Here is a 20,083-nt window from a genome sequence, read left to right on the forward strand (position 1 = left end):
CGGTCACGAGCACCACGAAGAGCCGGCTGCCGGCACCGGGACCTGCCGCATACCACTGCGGGGAGAGGCGGCTGTGGGCAGGCTGACCAGGAAGTGACGGAGCGCTGCTGCCCCTGCTAATGGCTTCCACACCTGGGGGCACCCCGCCGGCCCAGTCCGCGGCCAGGCACAGGTTGCCCCTTCCCGCTGCACCACGAAGCCCCCACCGCGCTCTTTCTGCCGCAGCAGGGCCCCGGTTTTCCCCAGCTTCTCACGGGCCGTAACCCCGTAACCCCGCAGCACCGCGCTCCGCCCCCCCCCCCCCCCGATGTGAACAAGGCCGCCAACCCCCCCCGCCCCGCTTAGTGGCATCGCCGGCCTGTCACCGGCGCTGCGTCCCCGCCTCCGGCTCCGCCCCCCGCGCGGCGGCCTTAGCGGCGGCGGCGGCACTCAACGCTCAGAGCGGCGGTTGGCAGCGGCCTCGGCAGGATGGTGGGGGTCAGCGGCGCAGAGCGGCTCCGCGATGGCAGCTGCCACTTCCAGCGCTCCCGGCTCATCTGGATGATCGCCATCGCCTTCGGCATGGTCGTCCTCGGCGTAAGGAGCGGCGGGTGGGCGCGGGGCGGAGCGGCGGGCCCGGCCCCTGCGGGCCCCGGGACAGACGAGCAGGCCTGTAGCAGCTCCCCGGCGCCCTCGAAGCTGGAGCGGCGGAGCTCAGGGACCGGATGGGCACCTCCCGGGGTTTGCTGCTACCATAGCAGCCCTCAGCGGGGCTCGCAGGCAGCTCCGAAGCTGCAGGGATTGTGGAATAGGTTTTTTTAGTAGTCCCGGCAGCCATGGAAACGCCTCTTGCTAAAGTAAACCGGGATTAAAAGGAAACTAGAAATGCTGCTTTGGCCAGGTCAGCTCACGAGGTAGCTGAACAAATCCACGAAGCTATTTCAGAGGAAAAATAAACTGCCTGAATTCCAAGGTGAAGGAAGGCTGTGGCGTACAGCATCCTGGGTGCTACAACTTGTGAGGTTTTGTGTTGCAGGTAGCCTGTGAAAGCGACTTCAGCATTCACAAAATTGAAACTACATTGTGGAGCAATAAAATTCTAGAACAGCCATGGATTAGAGCAGCCTTCTGGTACCTAAAAGAGCCTACAAGAAGCCTGGAGAAGGACTTTTTGCAGTGACTTGTAGTGACAGGACAAGGAGGAATGGCTTTCATCTGACAATGGAGATTTAGATTGGACATTAGGAAGCTCTTTACTATGAGGGTGGGGAGGCATTGGCACAGGTTGCCCACAACCTGGCAGTGTTCAAGGCCAGGTTGGACAGGGCTTTGAGCAACCTGGTCTAGTGGAAGGTGTCCATGTCCATGGGGCAAGGAGGCTGGAACTGGATGATCTTTAAGGTCCCTTCCAACCCAAACCATTCTATGATACTAATAAGCAAGGTGCATTCACAAGTGATGGCTTTAGTTATGGACTATGCTAACTGATAGTGTTGTTCAAAAACAGACTAGTTCAGTCATCATGCTGGCTTAATTTGTAAAAATAGACTTAAGCTAAAATAGGTCAAATTAGTGGAGTGCAGAGATTAATGGCAGTTCTGATATATCAGACAAGTCTATATTATGACTTCCACGTGCTGTAGTTTTTGTTCTGTTTGCATGGATTTTCTAAACATAAGGACTACCACTGAAAAAATGACGGTCAGGTCAGACCACACAGCTTACAAAACAGCTTTTGTACCATTCCAGGAAACAGAGTGAGTTTGAAGCAAATTTTGTGTTTAAATCCATCATCTTGCCACATCCTTGGCATAGCCAAATTTACATACAGTTAGAAACTGCAGCATTGATACCAGAGGAAAAATAAGCCAGTGTGAACTATGTCCTAGCTTAGTATTTACCTTACATAGCCAATGGACTCTGAAGCGCACAGCTCGCTGGCTCCCTGTTTCTCCTCCACAGCTTGTTAAAATAAAGGTAGACAGTGATGAGCACTGCAGACAAGTCGGTGACAGGCAAGATACCTGAACACTGCGTGCACCTTCCGTCTTGGGCTTTGCACTTTATTATCTTCTGTGCCCATTTCAAAACTGTGCTTTTTGTTTAACGGACAAGAGAAGACAGACTGATCCGCCAGCTATAGATAGTTATTCCTTCTTCTCAGGCTAGCCACTATTTGAATTCTTCAGGTTAGTTGCCTCAGATTAACTTCCTCAGGACAGAGACGATGTATTTTTTGCTGCTTCTGTGTGTAATAGGTAATGAGCTTAACTGAAAAGCCACTTAAAGCGTATATGCACTCTTGGTACACAGATAGCAACCTTAAACTTTTCACCTTGGCATCTTCTACGTCAGGAAAAAAAGATTACATAGGTTGAATCTCCTTAAGTAAGGGTGCTTTAGAAGGCTAGTGGTCCTGTTGTTGAAGAATATGGGTCATGGCCAAGGGTAATGGAATAAAAGTTATACTGTTAATAGATGAGTTCTAAGCCATGTTTGGCAGACACTGGGGGGACTGCGCAAAAGAAGAAAGCTAATTTGAAAGTTAAGTTGACAGTAGTTCTGCCTTGAAATAATCTTTTTTTTTTTTTCCTTTTTTCTTTAAGTGGGTGTCGCTTTTTCCTTCGACTATACCTTATAGTTATTTGGGAGTGTTTGGTACCTTCCTTAATTATTTAGTGGAAAACCACCACAAATGGGTATGCTATGGGTAAGTAATATTTGATTGTATGATTACTTTGCATCTCTCCTGTTGCCTCTTTCTGACTCTTCTTGGTGTTAACAAGCTTTCCTGTAACCCACTTACTAGATTTAAAGAGCTCTTCTTTGAAGCTCATTACAACTAAGGGTATGGGGTATAAGGACACAGCAGACTAGGCAGGCTAAGACCAGTATGAAAGATTAAAAATTCAACTTAGCATTTAACATTTGTGTTATAATGAGAGAGGGGGGAAAAAACCATACTGCTTTTGGACACATTAGTAGTCCATATGTAAACTTGTAACATACCCTAAAAGTGGGTCTTTTGTCAAATTGTAACTCGGGTAGTCTAGTTCATTCTCTAGGAGTCTTCTTTTTTCAGCTTCACTTATAGAACACATTTTCTACCCCGCTGTTAACTTATCCTGCCCACATGAAAAATAACCTGCTGAAGAAACTGCATAGTGCTAAGTTTTGCTCTGTTACCAAACTTAGTTTTTGTTATTTAAATTACAAAAGAGCTGGAAAACATTTCCGTGTAACCATGTTTCTCACTTGCTGACCTCCTGTAAAGACAGGAAGACAGCAAACAGTCTTGTTTATTTTACCATGCATCATTTAGAAAATAAGCTTTTATTTTTGCTTTAACAAGGTATTGTATTGATCCTAACTGATCCTAAAAAAAAGCTGCTATGTGAAAATTTGTAGATCAGATTTGGTCGAGTTATTATATATGCTGAATCTATATACACAGTAATTCTCATAGAACTAAGTCTCTAAAAAGTTCAGTAATTCATGAGGACCACTAAAAGTACTTGTGTAAGTAGAAGGATAGATTTGCATGCTTGACTAAGATTAATTTGTACAACTTTCACTGTGCATTCAACTTTTTGGCTTAATCCAAGTGCTGAAACTTTTGGAAACATGCAGTGGAATCTTGAAATGGTAGGCTGAGGCATATTGCATGAGATAGATACAGTTCTTCTCATTTCCTCGGTGGACTTCAATCTCTTTTAAGAGTACACACGGGTTGTTGTTTTTTTTTTCTGAGATAAACACCTCATTTTCTGGCTGAAAATGAGATCTTACTTCTGTGCTTCCAGTGTTACATTGCCTGCATAATGCATCTTAGATACAACAGTCTTCTCCCTAATTTTCAACAAATCAAAACATGTTTTCTTTTTATTAGGTTCTGGGTATCCTGGTTGATTCACGTAGTAGAAGCCTTCTACGGTGTTAAGATGTGCCAGTAAGTTGTTCCCTCCCCAACATAAATTCTCTGAAAAGGGTTTCTGATACAAGTGACGTAAGCTACAGACTGATTTGGGTGATTCTCAGCAGTGTTATTAGTGCAGAGGATACTGATAAAATTCTTGCTGCAGTGGTAGTTTGCTATCCTTCACACTGCAAATTCTGCTGACATGGTGGCAGAAAAGCCAGTGATGGCAACTTGCAGAACTGGCAGCAGCAGGGTTTGCCAGAGTTTGTCTGTCTGCCTCTGAACAAATTGTTCACTGGATACCATAGTGCCTTAGGAAGCAGAGGGAACAGTAGATAGTGTAGAAATAGTCTGATAACTTCAGGTGTTACAACTTCATCACATCTTATCAGAATTTTAAGATGGCTAATTACATGCTGAAATGATTGCATCTATATTGTGATAATACAATTGAATATTTCTGCTTGGGACTACTTAAGATCTACTTGTATCCGCAGCTTTGTGGGATAAAATATCTTGACTAATTGTACTATAAAAGTAAGGCAAACTAAGTCTTATCTTAGGGTAACAAATTACTTGGAAAGGTAGCCTGTGCAAACACACTGTCCTTCTGTTCACTTGAGTTTTATTTGTAACAATTTAGAAGAACTTAGGTATTGGTTTTCATACTTTACAGAGTAGTTGGCCAGTCTCTTTGCCATTGTAAAAATGGTGTCTTTCCACTTCATTTAGTCAAGTTCACAGCTGTCACAGGTTTCTCAGGTAACATCTCTTGGAGGAAACGGGATTTTGTTCCATGGAAAGCTGTTTAAGGTGGTTCTCAAGATAATAGAATATGGATGAACATTTTAGCCTTCAGAATGGGAGTTAGTAATAAATTTTTTACCAAGCTTCAGTTTTAAATTATGTAGCTTTAAAATTAAAACTGTAATTCTGATTCTGCAGATAGATAGGTATATATGCTTAAGGTGATTAAGTATGAGGGAACTTTGATTACCAGTGAATGTACCAAATCGGTGAATTGTAATCAAGTAATGGAGTTTTACAGAGTAGTGTTAAAGTCTGTAAGAGAAAACAGATTGTCTGCCCATCATAATCTCCTCAAGCATATTTCTGTACATTACTGAACTGTTGTACTTTACTACGAGTACCAAACGCTGTATGCTTTTTACTGATATAAAAGTGATGTCTACATATGAACATCACAAAAGAGCCATGAGGAAGAGCTAGGGAGGAAGAATAAATTCATTAATCAATAGTAGTACTGTCACTGGCTGTTGCCCTGTATTTCTGCATACGGTCTGTTCAGATAAGCTTGCTTCATATAAGCAGGTATATGAAGCAAACTGTTTCCCAGTTTCTGCACCCATTTGGAAACACTGCAGCTGTGATTATTAATAAAAAAATTAAGAAATGTGTTTGTCAACACTTGCTACACAGTCACTGTACATGTACAGGCCAGGGAGTAACTAACAGCTGAACTCTTCTAGCAAAGGTCAGTAGAGGGAGCTCCTTCGTAAACTAATGAGTTGGAGCAGAGTGTAGCTTCACAATAGTTTACTGGACGTGAAATACGTTGGTTTCGCTATCATGCTTATACCCATGCTTTTCTGTAAAATTCAGTAGTATTTCTCAGCAATGAAGTGGAGGGAAAAGTGACATCCTCTGTAATACACAAAAAATTCACAAATGCTAAGTTAAAACTAACCAGTATAGGAAGGTCTCTCTTTAATAAATCAAGTCAGGTGCCTTCAGCCTCTTATCCCTGTCTTTTTTTATCCACAAATTCAGTTAAGAGTGCTTCTCTGTCCTGTATCACAAAGTAATTGTCAGGGCTCATTGCCCTACTAGCATGCAGTCTACCTACCGTATTCAACAAAAAGTTATATACAGACTTGGGTATTAAGACTACTATTAAGATACTCTAATTTCTTGTTTCTTTATACGTAAACTTCTAGGATAAGTAATTGTAAATAGCATAGGCTGAAACTGCAGTTTATATATTACTGAGGAAATTGTATGCATGAAATCTCTGAAAGATAACTTAAAACTCACTAAAATCACAAGAACTGGTATGTTTAGTTACTGCAGGAAGTAAGTGTCAGCAGATAGAAATTAGTGATGCTAGGTTCAAGTGTTCTAATCAAGTCTGATGTATAAAGGATGGGTAGAAATATCTAACCTTACTTTGTAAGTATCACAGTATAATCTGCAAGACCGTAAGTTTTTTGACACATTTTGTGCTTTTATTAATCTGACAGATCTAAAGGAATTACTGACCCAGCAGTTCAGTTTCATTGGTTTCTTCAGACACTTTTATTCGGGTATGCTTCCTTCGGTCTTCTGGTGTCTTACAAGCCTGCAGCCAAGAAGCAGTACTAGAAGCAGTGAAAGAAGTTACTTTTTGCATTCTTCATCCTCATTTTTTGGAAAATACCCTTGATTATGTATCTAGGTACTGTAATTAACTAAAATACATTCCTGCTACATGATGCAGTGCTGTTTTACGCAAGTAACTCTCCTCTTACTAAAGAAGACAATTATAATTCACAGGGCCCAGTAAAAATTCAGCCCTTCAGTCTTGGCAATGCCAGAGTTTAATCCCATTTAGCATGCTAGAAGCCAAAAGCTGCTCCTCTGCAGTTTTTGACATAGGCTATATAATCTGATTGTCATAGAAAAGTTCCTGACAACTGGTAGTAGTGGTTGATAAATTACCTTTTCATGTGGAGGAGTTTTTTTTCTACATCCGGGAGAGTATTTACAGCCACAAGGGAACTTGCACTTGTTTTGTGATAGGATTTAAGTTTACATATATTTTCTCTACAGGACCTCTTAATGGCTTTTGTTGTTGCTGTTAGACCCTGGTATTTGTACTTTATTTTGTCAAGTTATTTTCTTCCACAAAAGAAAAGCTACTGTATTGCTGCAGGCACATTAAAAAGACCAAATCTCGGTTCTGGTTGAGGTGCAGTGATGAGCTTGGACATGTAATGCACTTCAGTGTGGTTTAATACATGTGCCTTAAATTTCATGCAGCATGACCTCATCTTTTGAATGAAGATTTTAATCTTTGAGTTAGTACAACATAAAATAATAATCTTGTAGCTTTGAGGGCAGCTTGTTCAAAAAATAATTTATTATCCAGGAAAGAGAGAAAATAAATTGGCATTCCCAAAACCTAGCTGAAAATTTTATATTTTATATCTGTGGATGAAATTGAAAGTAGTGAGTAAACATACACCACTGTTTCATGATGCTGATGTCCTGAAATCTGTGGTTGAGTGACCATCTTAAGGTCCCCTCAGGGTACTTATATATGTGTAGTGAGCCTTTTATCATATGGTCTTTGAATATCTGAACAAGAACTCAGCCTGTCTTGTTTTAGCACTTTTTAAAGTAATAACTATTTAAATATTAGCTATGGTGTGGGGAGAAGTTTTAGCTTGCCATCTGTGCTGCTAGTGTTCTGGAAGAAGGGAAAAGAAAAGTTTGTTCTTTCTTTAACAAAGAGCTCCACAAGGCAGTAACAAATAAACTTTGCCTTGTGCAGCACCTACAGACTTTAATAATTCTGACTGAGAAGTCTTATGCAAGCACAAATACACAAAGTTTTTGCTTTTCAGTCAGAACTAAAGGTATGAAGAACTGAAGGGTTTAAAGTGGTGGTTTGTCTACATTTTGTAGAGAACTAGAAACTCATGTTTAGTGGCTAGAAATCCAATAGGAATGTCAAGAGCCCAAACTGTTTTGCTGTCTAATCTTTTATCTTAATCTATGACTCTAGAATAAAGAATAAAAAAAAAAAATAAAGTGAAGTTGTTTTTCTTTAATTCATTCTGGAAGTGTCTATACAAAATGTCTAGGCATCATCTTTATATGCATTGCAGTATTCACACTTGGAGCATGCAGGATCAGCTGACTGTATGCTTTCCAAAGTGCTGCAGAAGTCTAGCATTTCTAATAGGGCAAGGTATTGATGGGACTTCTTTCTAATCAATAATTAAAAAAAAACCCACAAAAACCTCCATGGCACTAAAACATGTGTAGATATAATACTTTGTGGCTCAAGATGAATTCTAATGGAATGCTGAATGAGCATTAACTTCAGAATGGGAAGGGATTAAAGGAATAGCTTTGGTTCAGCATTCTCATGGCAGTGTTCCTGTACAGAGGAAAAGGTGTAACAATAACACCAAGGCTAGTTAAAGAGTTAGGAAAAATGGCAGGATGCTTTTCTCCTTAATAGGTATTTTTGTCTGGTTTTGTTTCCCACAATTCACTTTCCATCAATAAAGCTGTAGATGAGGTCAGAACAACACTAGCTTCCCCTCCTGCCCCTGGTCTGCACTCCAAGCACTTGTCACACCATCACAGCTTTCATAGCCCTTCCTAGGGTGAACTCTGGAATAGCTAGAGATAAATCACAGCTCTGAGAAATTAACTGCTTACTCTTGGACTCAACTAGAAAAGCTTCCCTTTAGAGAGGCAGTGGTAAAAGCTTCCACAAGTGTAGCCCAGGGAAGGTACAAAAGAAAAATTGGTCCATTTATAACCTCCTTAGTTAAAAAATACATCCAAGTTAGAAAAAGTTATAACCAGACTAGAACCATCAGCAGAGTTTTTTGAAATGTTTATGGAAGTTTTGTTTGGTTGGGGATTTTGGGTGGGGTGTTTTTTTTTGTGGTTTTTTTTTTGTTTGTTTGTTTGTTTTGTGTTGTTTCTTTTTTTGCTTGTTGGGGTTTTTTTTGGCTTGACAGATGTCAGCAGCTCTCTGGAGGTGGTTGGGCTTTGCTTACCAAAAGTTTCAGAAATGTAACTACATTGTATTCAGCTACCATCAAACATTTTCCCCACCCTTGCTCTGCAGCAGTTAAGTTTCTCCACTTGTTTAAACAAATATTTACTCTAAGCCTGTCTCAGAACTGCAAGCAGCTCAGATGCCCATTTTCTACAGGTTTTGAAGCCCATGAGATCCCCAAGTCAAAATCTGAGAAGCATGGGGTAAGCAACACTTGTTAGAAAGAAACCCAAAGAATGGCAAGATTCAAAATATTGAGAAACCATTTCTGAATATTTGTTTAGTGTCCCTAACATCACAGCAAGATAAACATACCGTAATACTTTACAAAATTACTAGTTAAAAAAGGAACCAGCAGAAGCAAAAGGAACCTGAATCCAGGTCTGCAACTCACTAAGCTCATAGAAACATACATTCATTTACAGCTAGCAACACGCTCTTCAGAAACAGCACTGGTTACACCAGACAACCGTTTCTCCAGGCTACCCTAATAGCAACAATAAGGGATTACTCTTCATCGCATAGAGCAATTCTTTCCACTGCAGTAAAAATCCTCTTTCCACAACAAAAGGGGAGAGCAACAGAAGCATACACTTACATTCTCACAGCAGCTCAAAGGCAAAGTGTCAAATCATCTTCCGCATCCCACCCAACCCTCCCAGCCTGCCAAAAGAAAACACTTGCAAATGTTAGTAGTTCTCTGTAAAAAAAATGTTTCAAAATACTGCTTCCCACCTAAAGGAAAACCAGTGAGTCTTACAGAAAGGGCTTTTACTATTAAAGAACACTAAATAAGGTGGCAAATCACAAAGAAAGCTAAGCTGACTTTCAGAAAGGTTTTTCTGCTAACTAGGGTGTGGACAGTAGTAAAGAGAAATCCTGGTTAGCTATCAATTCCTAATTGAAAAGAAGAAAAAAACCAACTTGCTGTGAAAGCCAGAGTGCAAAGCTGAATATGCTTTAGGCTAAAAAGTAGATGCCAAGACAATTTAAAACAACAGTGCCTGTTTTTTTCTAGGCAAAAATAAGTCATTATTTGACCTGCATTGGTGATCAAAAGAGAGAATTTCATACAAGTCACAGATAACCACACCTCTTACAACAGTGTTTTTATGCTGATTGCTTGGTACCTTTGTTGCAGGAGAAAATGCAAAAAAAACCTTCACAGATCCGTTTTCACCTTTAAATCATAATAAATGGGAATATATAGAAATGAGTGTAATGTACTTCTTAAGCACAGTGAGGAATCCAGATGAGCATGTTTGACAAATCACCGCTTAAACCAAGCTCTGCTGATGAGAACCTGGGTCAGGAAACAAAGCAAAAGCTCAGAAGCTTTGCTCAGTCTGAACAGAGACAATGAGATGTCTCCTGTCTGTTTCCAAGCACCATTTCTAAAGCCTTAAGGGCTGTAGCTCATTTTTTGCAAGGGTGCAGTGAAAAACCTGTCTCGGAATCACAATGTCTTGCTTTGCCTCTCTTTCATGCTGACCTAGATTTTTCTAAACACAAGAAGAATCAACTGGTCCCGCCTTTGGACTTAGCCTAGTAAGGACTTAAAACTTCTGGCTTGTGGCTAACAACCTATCAGTTTATCTTGCCAGCAATGTGTTTATTCAGGCTGATGCCTGTCTGCAAGGCCTGCATGAGCAGCTCAAGAGATTGTCATGGGTTGTTGAAAGCAAAAGAAACAAACACAAAACCCCCTCGACATTTCCTTTACTTACACTTTTCAGAGGAGAAGCAATAATACGGCACAGCCCACACACTGTACGAGGCCTTACAAGGCCCCTGCAATTCCATATATAACTACAGCACATGCACCACTAGGAAGGAGAAGGAAAGAGAGGTATAAGGAGCACCACTGTATTTTTTGGCCCCTTTTTTTCCAGACTGTTCTCTCAAAATAAAACCTCTTACATGCCCCTTGAGGGAACAGACAGGGACTCCAATTTACCAAGTTCAGAAACCACACAAGTTAAAATGCCCTTCTAAAGGCACTTCACTTCTTACTAAAGAAAACCAAAAACAAAACAACCAAGCAAACAGAATTAGACACAAACACCATCCTCCTCCACAAATTCCAGAAGCATAAAAGATTTAAAAGTAAATAAGAATACCTGCATTTAGAAGAGCTTTACAAACAACATCAACAGCACAACTAAACCCCCTCACCAACATGGCCTTCCCCTCTAAAGGCAGGGCAAGCCCCTCATATCATTTGTGTGAATACACTCAGGTGTGGTTGATCTGGCTCTGTCCATTAAGGACTCTTCCTTTCTTCAGAGAGATGAGCTGCATAGGCTTAAGGACCCTGTTGTTATATATGTTCACTACTGAAGTACTTCAAAACACTCATTTCGTTAGAATGCTTTCCAACCACAGCCACCATTTTTTGCTGCAATTTCATTTAATATAAATAAAGTGCTTTTTTTACAATGGGAAATACAGCAGCTCTGCAGGGAATGACATCCAGAATTCTCCCTCCGTTGAGATGAAGGAAAAAGTTGGGGCACATGAAAGCAAAAGTTTCTAATAGAAAGAAACTCTGCCAACTTCAATATCCTGTACATGGTAGACTGCTTACAGTTAAACAAACAGGGAAGAAGGCAACAGGAGAACCAAGAAGGTGACAGGAGAACTAAGGCCGTCAAATAAATGACTGGCAGGAATTACAGCCCAACCCCAGAGTCTTGCAGTTGCCTTTTCCAACCACTAAACCACATGTCCAGGCCTGGATCTGCCAAAAGTTCGATGTAGTGTGTGAAAAGCACTTACTGCGTTTTGGGATGGGAAGGAGGATTTCTGAATCTTCCACAAGTATTAGGCTAGATGGCAAGGTGCTACTTGTGAGGACTTGCCACCTGCACGGGGAGATGAACTTCTGATACCATGTAAACATGTACTGGCAGAGCTTTAGATGTTAATGCAGAGCTAACAGGACCTGACTGAAGAAATTAAGAAATCAATGCAGCAAGAGATTTTATTTCAATTAAAGATACACTTTGTTTGTGTCAGTTCTTGGAAGAAGTTGTTCTGTGTCCCTGACAAACTTGTATCCATGGGGCTGCTCCCAAAGCTCAGTAGCTTAGCTCTAGTGGAAATACCCAGGTCAAAACATCCACATACATTTTAGCAGGCGGTCTGCTGCACCCTGATCCGGTTCACCAGGTATCATGGACTTCATTCACCTGCAGAAGCCCAGCCCAGGACAGTTCTGCACACAGCCTCAACACATTGCCCAGGAAAGCAACCGGGTACAAGCAAGGCAGCGTTTACACCTGGCCCAGCATGTGAAACAGAAGCATCTCTCAAGAAGAGATGCTCACCCAGCCTGGCAGTCTCTCATCCCACTCCACAGGGCAAGAGCAGCAGTCCTGCCCAGCTGTGCTCACCTCCCTGGCAGCCCAGAGCTCCCCCTGTGTTAATGATGTGGATTTCGTGTCAATGTTAATGGAAAACAAATTAACTCTGAAGTTTTAATGCAAGGCTTCTATTAGTCCTGTATGAAAGAATGACAAATATTTCATTGCTGAGGTGGTATAGCATCCTTTTAATTATTTTTCAAACAAATACAATTGCTTACATCTGCATTTTGCTGATTTAACAGTTTGTGAAATTCTTACGTAATCATTATTTTTATTCAAGGTACATAAGAATACTCTTTATAAAAGTATTTCTTTCAATGAAACATTTTAAAACATTATTAGATCTTTGAAATGCTATAGTCCCATTACAGTTCATAACACGAAAAGGTCAGCAGCACAGGTATTTCAGTATTCTTTGCTATTGCATACATTCATTTAAATGTTTCATTTTCAGGTTTTTTCCCCCTTGGAAGTATTTTATCTTAGATTTTTAGGCCAATAAGCTTGCACAAAATCAATACAGAATGGAAATCATCTCTGGTATTATTATATTCACACGTGAAGTGTTTACCACTGAAGAGTGATTTACACTTTATACATAATGCAATGAAAATAAAATCAAACTGCGTATATCATGACTGACATTTTAAGTACCTTCTAGACATCACTTTCCTTTTTTTTTTTTGCTTTTTCCTTTCTCGTTTTCCTTCCCCCCCCCCCCCCCAAAAAAAAAAAACCACATCTTCAAAATCCTCAAATGATTCTGAATGCATTGCTTTTTGGTTGCTTCGTCTGCTGCCTCTCCTGCCCCAGCCTGGTAAGGACTTGCTAAATGTAGTTCCCACTGATTAGAAAAGAAGTCGTTAATGCTCTGAGCTTCTAAAAAAGATAAAGTCCAGGATAATGCAGGGCGATAAACCAAGGACTCAGACAGCAGAAGCTGTTGGTCACTACTGAGAACATTAGTTTGAAAGTCCCATTCTCTTCTTATGTAGATACCTGGGACATCCTCAAAATTTCACGAGAGTTTTGCCAAAAGAGATAAGAGGATAATTAGATCCTTACATATAATGGCTTTTACACCCCCAAATCTGCTCTTTGATGATGGGTTTCATTGCAAGTTTCAACTGAAGTAGCACACAGGCAATATGTACTCTGACATCACATATTTCTATATAGACATCTTAAACTCTTGTGACAATGAAGAAAGGAGTAGTGTCTGACAGGCTGTGATTTACAGAACATATTCTGGAGCCCAAGCCCTATACACCCCATTCTGGATGGCAAGAAGGGAAAGAAACTAGCTGATCTGTCATGAACAATTTTTAGTTCCATATGCAAAACAACATGGTTCTTTCAAAAGTAGACCAAATCAATGAACTTCTGTTATTTGTCCACAACTTGTGATAGTTAGTCTCTTCTGTATTCCTACTCCTTCATGAGCCACTACAAGAGGGAATGAACAGACTATTTCCCAGGAAAGAAAAAAATACTGTACACGTAGTCAGAATGCTGCCCTCTTCATCCCATCTTGCAGGCACAAGTGAAGTTATAGATACAGCTGGATGTCCATAGGTAGTAGATACAACACAGATGACATCTGCACAAGATTGGATATGCAGTTTGTTCTTTTTAGTCCATAGGGACCCTCTGTTTAGGCTGCTCGAACTCTCCAGATGATGCCCTTCCCAGCCTACAGATGCACTAGAGTTAAAAGAGGGCAGAAAAAACTGTTGCCCACCCCAAGGCATCTCCTCTTGCTGGATTTTCATCTGGGCTCTGCTAGGGCACTGCTAAATACATCATATTTACTTAATTATCAACTTGATATGCTAGAGACAGGATTAAGACCTCTTATTAAAATACCTTCACCTCAAATTTGGGTCAATCATGGTTACATTTAACCAAGAGGAGTAGCATATGTCAGCTCTGTTGCACCTGGCCTGAAATTGAATTTTGCCCAAGTGGAAAGGTCACTGTTGTACACACACTCAGAAGTGGGCCTGAATTTCTCTTACGTTTCTTGCCATCCCACTTTGTTACCATATTAGTTGTCTGTAGTGATGTGTATTTAGGTCAATGTGTTCTTTGTTAATTGCATTAGCCATGTGGCTGAGACTTAGGCTTCCTCTTCAGCTAGCACTGCCTTGGGCTATTAACATGTGGCCTATAAATATATTTCACTTTTAACGGTGTACTTAATCTGTCAGGTGAAATGGATAGAGTCTGTTTTAGGCAGAGTAAGATGATCAGTGCAATGCTAATTACAAAATTCACATGGGTGGAGAGACCCCTTTTTATAAAGAAACACAAGCCATTTTATATGCCACTTCTTATACTGAGTAACCAAAAGCAGAGGGAAGAATTATATTTGTGTTCTGCATATGAAGTCTAATTATATTTGTAATGTTGGGTTTTTTTTTAATTGCTGAAACATCTTTTGGAACTTTATAAATAGGATCATCAAAAAAAAAAAAAACTTGGCTTTTGTCTTCCAAGGTTTTTTTTGGTTTTGTTTAAATTATATTTGGTTAGCATCATTTTCCTTGCATGATAGCAAAGACCAGAACAAGAATCAGAATTGTGTTCAAACCCATACCCCACACTTGAATATATTCCCTGAAGCACATTCAGCAAATGGAGAATTGCTTCTGGCTTGGAAATGGAAAATTACTGTACTATCAGTATGGCGAAGTCCAGAAGAAGGAGCTGCATTACTTTAACTAGAGGCATCAAAATCAAAAGACCTTTGAGAGGTCTATATTAGATGTAAGGAAAAATGTCTTCTCCCAGTTTATGTATTGAATGCCATAGGATCCTACATACTAGCCAAAATTCAGCCAGCCAGCTGATAATGAATTACTGAATTCCAACACCAGCAGAGACTAGAAGTTTCCCTTAGCTAAGCTAAAGTTTGGAGTTTGACTTTTTTCCCAAGGACATTCACTATGTTTTGAGCAGAAAATAAATATCCTGAAACTATTTGCTAACTGTTCAGCTTTGAAAGCTAGTATCTCTTCTGAATGCCTCAAGATTAGGGCTCTATAAAATACTTGTCGTAGGATCTCATCCCTTTCCCTTGTGCTGTGCTCATCACCGCTCGGTCCAGACAGCTGTGGGGTAGCGTTCCAAGAGTGCGTTCCTCAGCTGGGCTGTGTGGATCTTGTCTCTGGTCTCCACAGTGCAGGTGACCTGGGAAAAGAATTAAGAGCATTCCTGATGGCATGGCAGCAACCTCGGACACAGGCATTTCCAGCTCATAAAAGCAAAATGATCAGTGCAACGTAAAAACTCTGGACCTTGCATCCTCTGTCTACTCAGGTAAGAAAACAGACATATGGGGCTTTTCCAGCTGTCCTGTATGGTCCGAAAAGCTTCCAACAGCCCTGCTTTATTGCCTTCAATAGGTTTAAAGGAGATAGGGTGATCCTCTGCTGGCTCCTGGGCAAAATAGTTGTCTGCTGTTGGCTTCCCTGAAGTCATCTGTTAGTAGCTTCTTATTTCCGTTCCCTGAGGCATGTAGATGGTGCTGCTGCCACCTCATCACATTTCCATATTTCTGGGCACTGTTTTTTCCAGTGCCTTCATCCTTCAACCTCTTTATATTCTCCTCCTTTCTCTCAGGGACTGATCCCCCCCCAGTCCTTCATTGTCTCTGCAGTATTCTGGCTGGTTTCACCTACTCACACACCTTTTTTATTCTGATTTTTTGTTTGCCCATTGCATCACTTCTGTTTTTCTGTTATGGTTATTCTGCTGCTAAATCAAACCCAGACAAACCTAACCCTGATAGTTATCTTTTTACTCTTCACTCACCTCTGCAAGTATTATTGACAATCCTGACGGGCAGACACTAAAGACAGTAACGTCAAGGTAATTTTTTTCAGTTCTTCTTTATTCCCTCTTTTCTACACACTCACATCTCTATTGCACCATTTGAAAATCTGGGCACTACCAAAGGTGAGGTACCAATGTGAAGGTGCAGAAGGAAAATTACACCTCACAATTTTAGACTATTAACTTCCATCACAGCTGACCCCGCTGGAATTATCACTGATGTTCAAAGTGCCATGTGGAAAAAATAGCTCACAGAAACATGGGAATCTAGTGAGGAAAGGATCCAAGATGAGTCACAGTGCAACAACAGAGTTTATTGTAACAGGCAAATCTACAGAGAATAAAGAAAGAAACCTGGCCATGGTAACCTTAAGGTGGACTGCTGCAGACAGATGTCCTGTATAATGTTCTTATCAGAGCTGCATCCTTTACAGACAGCAAAAAGGCAAAAAATAAAACTGTCTCTATTCAAATATGCTTATGAGAATATTTCTAAATAGGAATATTGTGAATTCATGTTTCTGAATGAGCTTAAAATAACAATAAACCTTTAGCAAAACTGTTGAATGAGAAGGTGAAAGATTAACTCCACCTTATTCTAAACAGCCGTGAGCTTACTTGATTAGAAAACTGGCTATAGCTTCTTAAATATGCTTCATTAAATGAGACACATTTCTGATCTGTTTCTGTAATTCTATGCCTCTCATCTTGAACATCATTCCATTCTTGTTTGGCTCTTTGCAACATTAATTCTCTTGAGATTACATCCCACTTTTTCTCTTCTGAAGTGGGATTTAGTCTGCAATTACAAAAAGCCGCCTTTTTCCCCTTCCACAGCAATCATGCCTATTTTGTCCTGAGCAAATCAATTGCTGCACTTGGAACCAGTCTGGATTTGCCAGGTCCACCTTTGAACGTCTGGCAGCAAGCAGCTGTTCTGCCCTGGGAGCAAGCCTGATTTTGATTTATAGAGCTAACTATCCTCCTCTCTGCCCTTTTCTTTGTGCTAATGATTGAAGCCAAAGAGCTTGTAAACTGTTTGGATAAATACTGTCTTTTTTTTTCTGTGCATGCACAGCATACACCACCTGATATGGCCATTAATAGGCTGTAGTGCATTATAAAAGTAGTAACAGCATCACAGCAGCAATAATAAACAATTCCAGAAATTCACCTGATATTTCACACCTGTCAAGCAGAGGAAGAGAGAACATTTCCTCACAGCAGGAGTGAACAGAGAATCACACTACACTTGAGAGCAGCTACAGATTTAAACAGCAAGGCAGGCAAGAATTTGCTTTCTTGCTCAGATTAAGCCAATTCACACTGTAGTTTTACTTTCACAGAACTCTCTCTTACTCACCTCACCAGGGAAGTATCATTTACATGAGTGTCCAACAGGGCAATCCTCATATTCATGGCGAGATAGATGAAGATTTTACCTATCTAGGATGAATAGTCACCTAGGTACTAATTGCTAAAGGATGTTGCATACCTGCTGATGAGTTAAGAGTAAATGCTCTAAATTGGTCTTATCTAAGAACGAATAACAAAACCTATTGCCTGATGCGTTTTAGACTCCATGCAAGATAACCAGTGACAACTAGAGAAAACTTTAAATTTGTTTCAAACCCATAAGCCCTCAGGACTAGACACAGTTTTTTTTGCCCAGCAGAGCTCTCATTCACTGCAGGACCAGGTTTGCATAGTAGACCTTGCTTTTGGGTGTATCAAAGAACCCACAAAACCCCACCACCACCAAATAATGAGTACATTTTATGCATTTCTCTCCTGCATATAGTATCCTTGATGGATAAAATAAAATAATCTGGTCCTGTAAGACCATTAAAATAACCAGCCACGTTATTTTACTTCAAGGTAAAAGCCAGATAGTCCCCAAGATTGGTGCAATGCAATGCTTGAGAAAGAGCTTAACAACTGCCATAGCTGTCACTTGTTCGTGCACCCTGAGCCCTTATCCTTTGGCATATTCTTGCATTCAGGTTGGTGAGCACAAGCAAGTTATTGTTGCATTATGTAAATCAGATAATGATCCAACAGGTCTACTTTCAGCCTTCCTGGAGTCAGGTTCTCATTTCTTTAACTGGGGCAAACTGTTCTGTACCACCTTAGTCTGCTGTGGAATGCCAATGAAGAAAATGACTGAGAAGGAATGTATTGTTGGACTTCCCACTCCAAGTGTCTTCATTTTGCAGATGGGGAGCTGAAGCACAGTTAACAATGCCTTGCCCAGGGTCATGCAGGAAATGCTTTAGGAATGACACCATCCTTTCTGTAGCTGGACAGCTGCATGCTCCTCTGTATTCTCTTCCCAGGTCAATAAGGCAGAATATGTTGGCAACTGGAAACTCTAATCCAAAATATTCTCCTCCAGCCTTTTACAAAATGCACATTGATCCAAAGGAATTTACTCAAATTGACCAGAGCAGACTAAAATAATTTAATGGGTTCTGGCTTGAGGTGAATAAACTGTTAAGAAAAAAAAAAGGTATTACACCACACAAAGTGAGCCAGGAAATGCAGCACCACTGGGACAATGTCTTATGTTATCATAAAGAAAAAGCAGTATTTGATTTATGAATTAGTATTTTGTTGCACAGTCAGAGGGAGAAGTAATATGATGGATGTTCTTTTTACAACTGGTCTCTTCTGTGTTATTTAAAGCCACAGCAGATTTAAGCTCCCGAGAGGTTTGATGTGAGCAAACCAGACAAACCCATAATGTCAAACAGGACTGAGGTCAGAGGGAACACAGCCACTGCAGCTGCTTCTCTGCAAAGCTGCTGGAGCACATCAAGACCTTGCAGGCCGTCACTGCTCTATTCCAGTACCCTCCTGTACCTGCCAGTCTGACTATGCTGCAGTTGCAGTGGTGGTGAGAAGTCTTTTCCGGATACTTGATGAGCTCAAAGTTAATTCCTCTTTTTAACCTAAGTCCAAATACAAGACACCCTGATACTGATAAAGAACAGGGAAAGCTCACAAAAGCAAGTTGTAGTTTCCTCCCACTAACTGGGTAATATTACCAGATTTCTATACCCAGTTAGCCAGTAATATCAGATATTTTTCCCCTTAGCTCTGATCCTTATTTCTACCTGTATTCCTGATCACCTATCCTGCTTCAATAGTTGTAAAAGGTGAAGCCTACCAGACTGGTTTATATATCTATTTCAATACTGGGACTTCAGAATCCATCTCCTCACTGCTCAGGTAAGAGTGAATTAAGGTGTAGTCCTCTGCAAGACAGAAATCCAGTGTGAGCCACAAGGAACGAGAATTTAAACTGTAGGTGTGAGCTGACAGTATCCAAAAGAAATTCCTATATTGTTCCAAAAGTACTTGACCAGCCAATCCCACTGCACAAGGTGCTTCATTAAGAATCAGCTGAATCTAATGTCACCATAATATTCTTTTTATTTAAAAAATCTCTTTTTTTTTTTGTCAGTAAAATGTTCCAAAAGTTATTTTTTTCCAAAAGTGTATTTTGAACATAAAGCTTCAATTTAGTAAGTCCTTACTACTCTGTGAAATCAGACTATCAGCAAGGATCTTCCCATGAAGTGTGTGCCAGATGAATAAACACTAAACCAGAAGGACATTTCACTGGAGGGGAAGAAAAAACATTTGCTCTATCTTTGTGATAAGCAGTGACTAGAAGCCAAGTTTCTCTCATTTGGAAAGGAAGGGGTAAATCTGAAAGGATGATTAAATACTGAGAAGACAATCTTGACAGGACTCGTTTAGTGTTTAAAGTAAGCCACTGCACTTACTGCTCTGTTCTGTCAAACACATCATCTATATCCACAGTCAAAACTATGTATTACAGTGGAGTGTGTATAGCTGTAATGCCTTTCTTATTATTACCATCAGTTCAACACATGGTAATTCTAGTTCTCGATCCAGATTTAAATGCATGCTAAATTTAATATGCTGTGATTTACACTGATAGAAATGATACAAATTTCTTTGCAGGCCTGCTTTAGCAACAAATGCTTGAAATGCTTTGCTAACAAAGGGCTTGGTCCTTTACAAACAACAAAAAAAAAAAGCAAAACCTTCCCCATTTGTATTAGCTTTACTATGAAAATTTGTACATTTTTCTGTATCTGGTTAGAGCAAATTTATTTTCATGCTTAAAGATAAATCCAATATTTTACT

General features: G+C 40.3%; 2 protein-coding genes across 6 annotated transcripts in view; one reads left to right on the forward strand and one right to left on the reverse strand.

Moving 5' to 3' along the window:
* The first annotated feature begins 384 nt into the window (after window positions 1-384).
* Window positions 385-7,711, forward strand: TMEM254 (transmembrane protein 254). Its single transcript, XM_061450244.1, has 4 exons — window positions 385-576; window positions 2,586-2,689; window positions 3,869-3,928; window positions 6,160-7,711. The coding sequence occupies exons 1-4, from the start codon at window positions 469-471 to the stop codon at window positions 6,278-6,280; spliced, it is 393 nt and encodes a 130-aa protein (XP_061306228.1). The 5' UTR covers window positions 385-468; the 3' UTR covers window positions 6,281-7,711.
* Window positions 7,712-14,571: 6,860 nt separating this feature from the next.
* Window positions 14,572-20,083, reverse strand: part of LOC133267733 (L-threonine ammonia-lyase-like) — a 32,401-nt gene continuing 26,889 nt past the window's right edge. For all 5 annotated transcript variants that reach the window (XM_061450295.1, XM_061450275.1, XM_061450285.1 and 2 more), the window contains one exon: window positions 14,572-15,259. In XM_061450295.1, the coding sequence (XP_061306279.1) occupies window positions 15,161-15,259 (99 nt within the window). In that variant the 3' untranslated portion in view covers window positions 14,572-15,160. The remainder of the gene's footprint in view (window positions 15,260-20,083) is intronic.

This window comes from Pezoporus flaviventris, unplaced genomic scaffold (genome assembly GCF_033815535.1).
Source record: "Pezoporus flaviventris isolate CSIRO_AGI_PZ_B2104156 unplaced genomic scaffold, CSIRO_AGI_Pfla_v1 ptg000001l, whole genome shotgun sequence".
NCBI classification, from domain to species: Eukaryota; Metazoa; Chordata; class Aves; order Psittaciformes; family Psittacidae; genus Pezoporus; species Pezoporus flaviventris.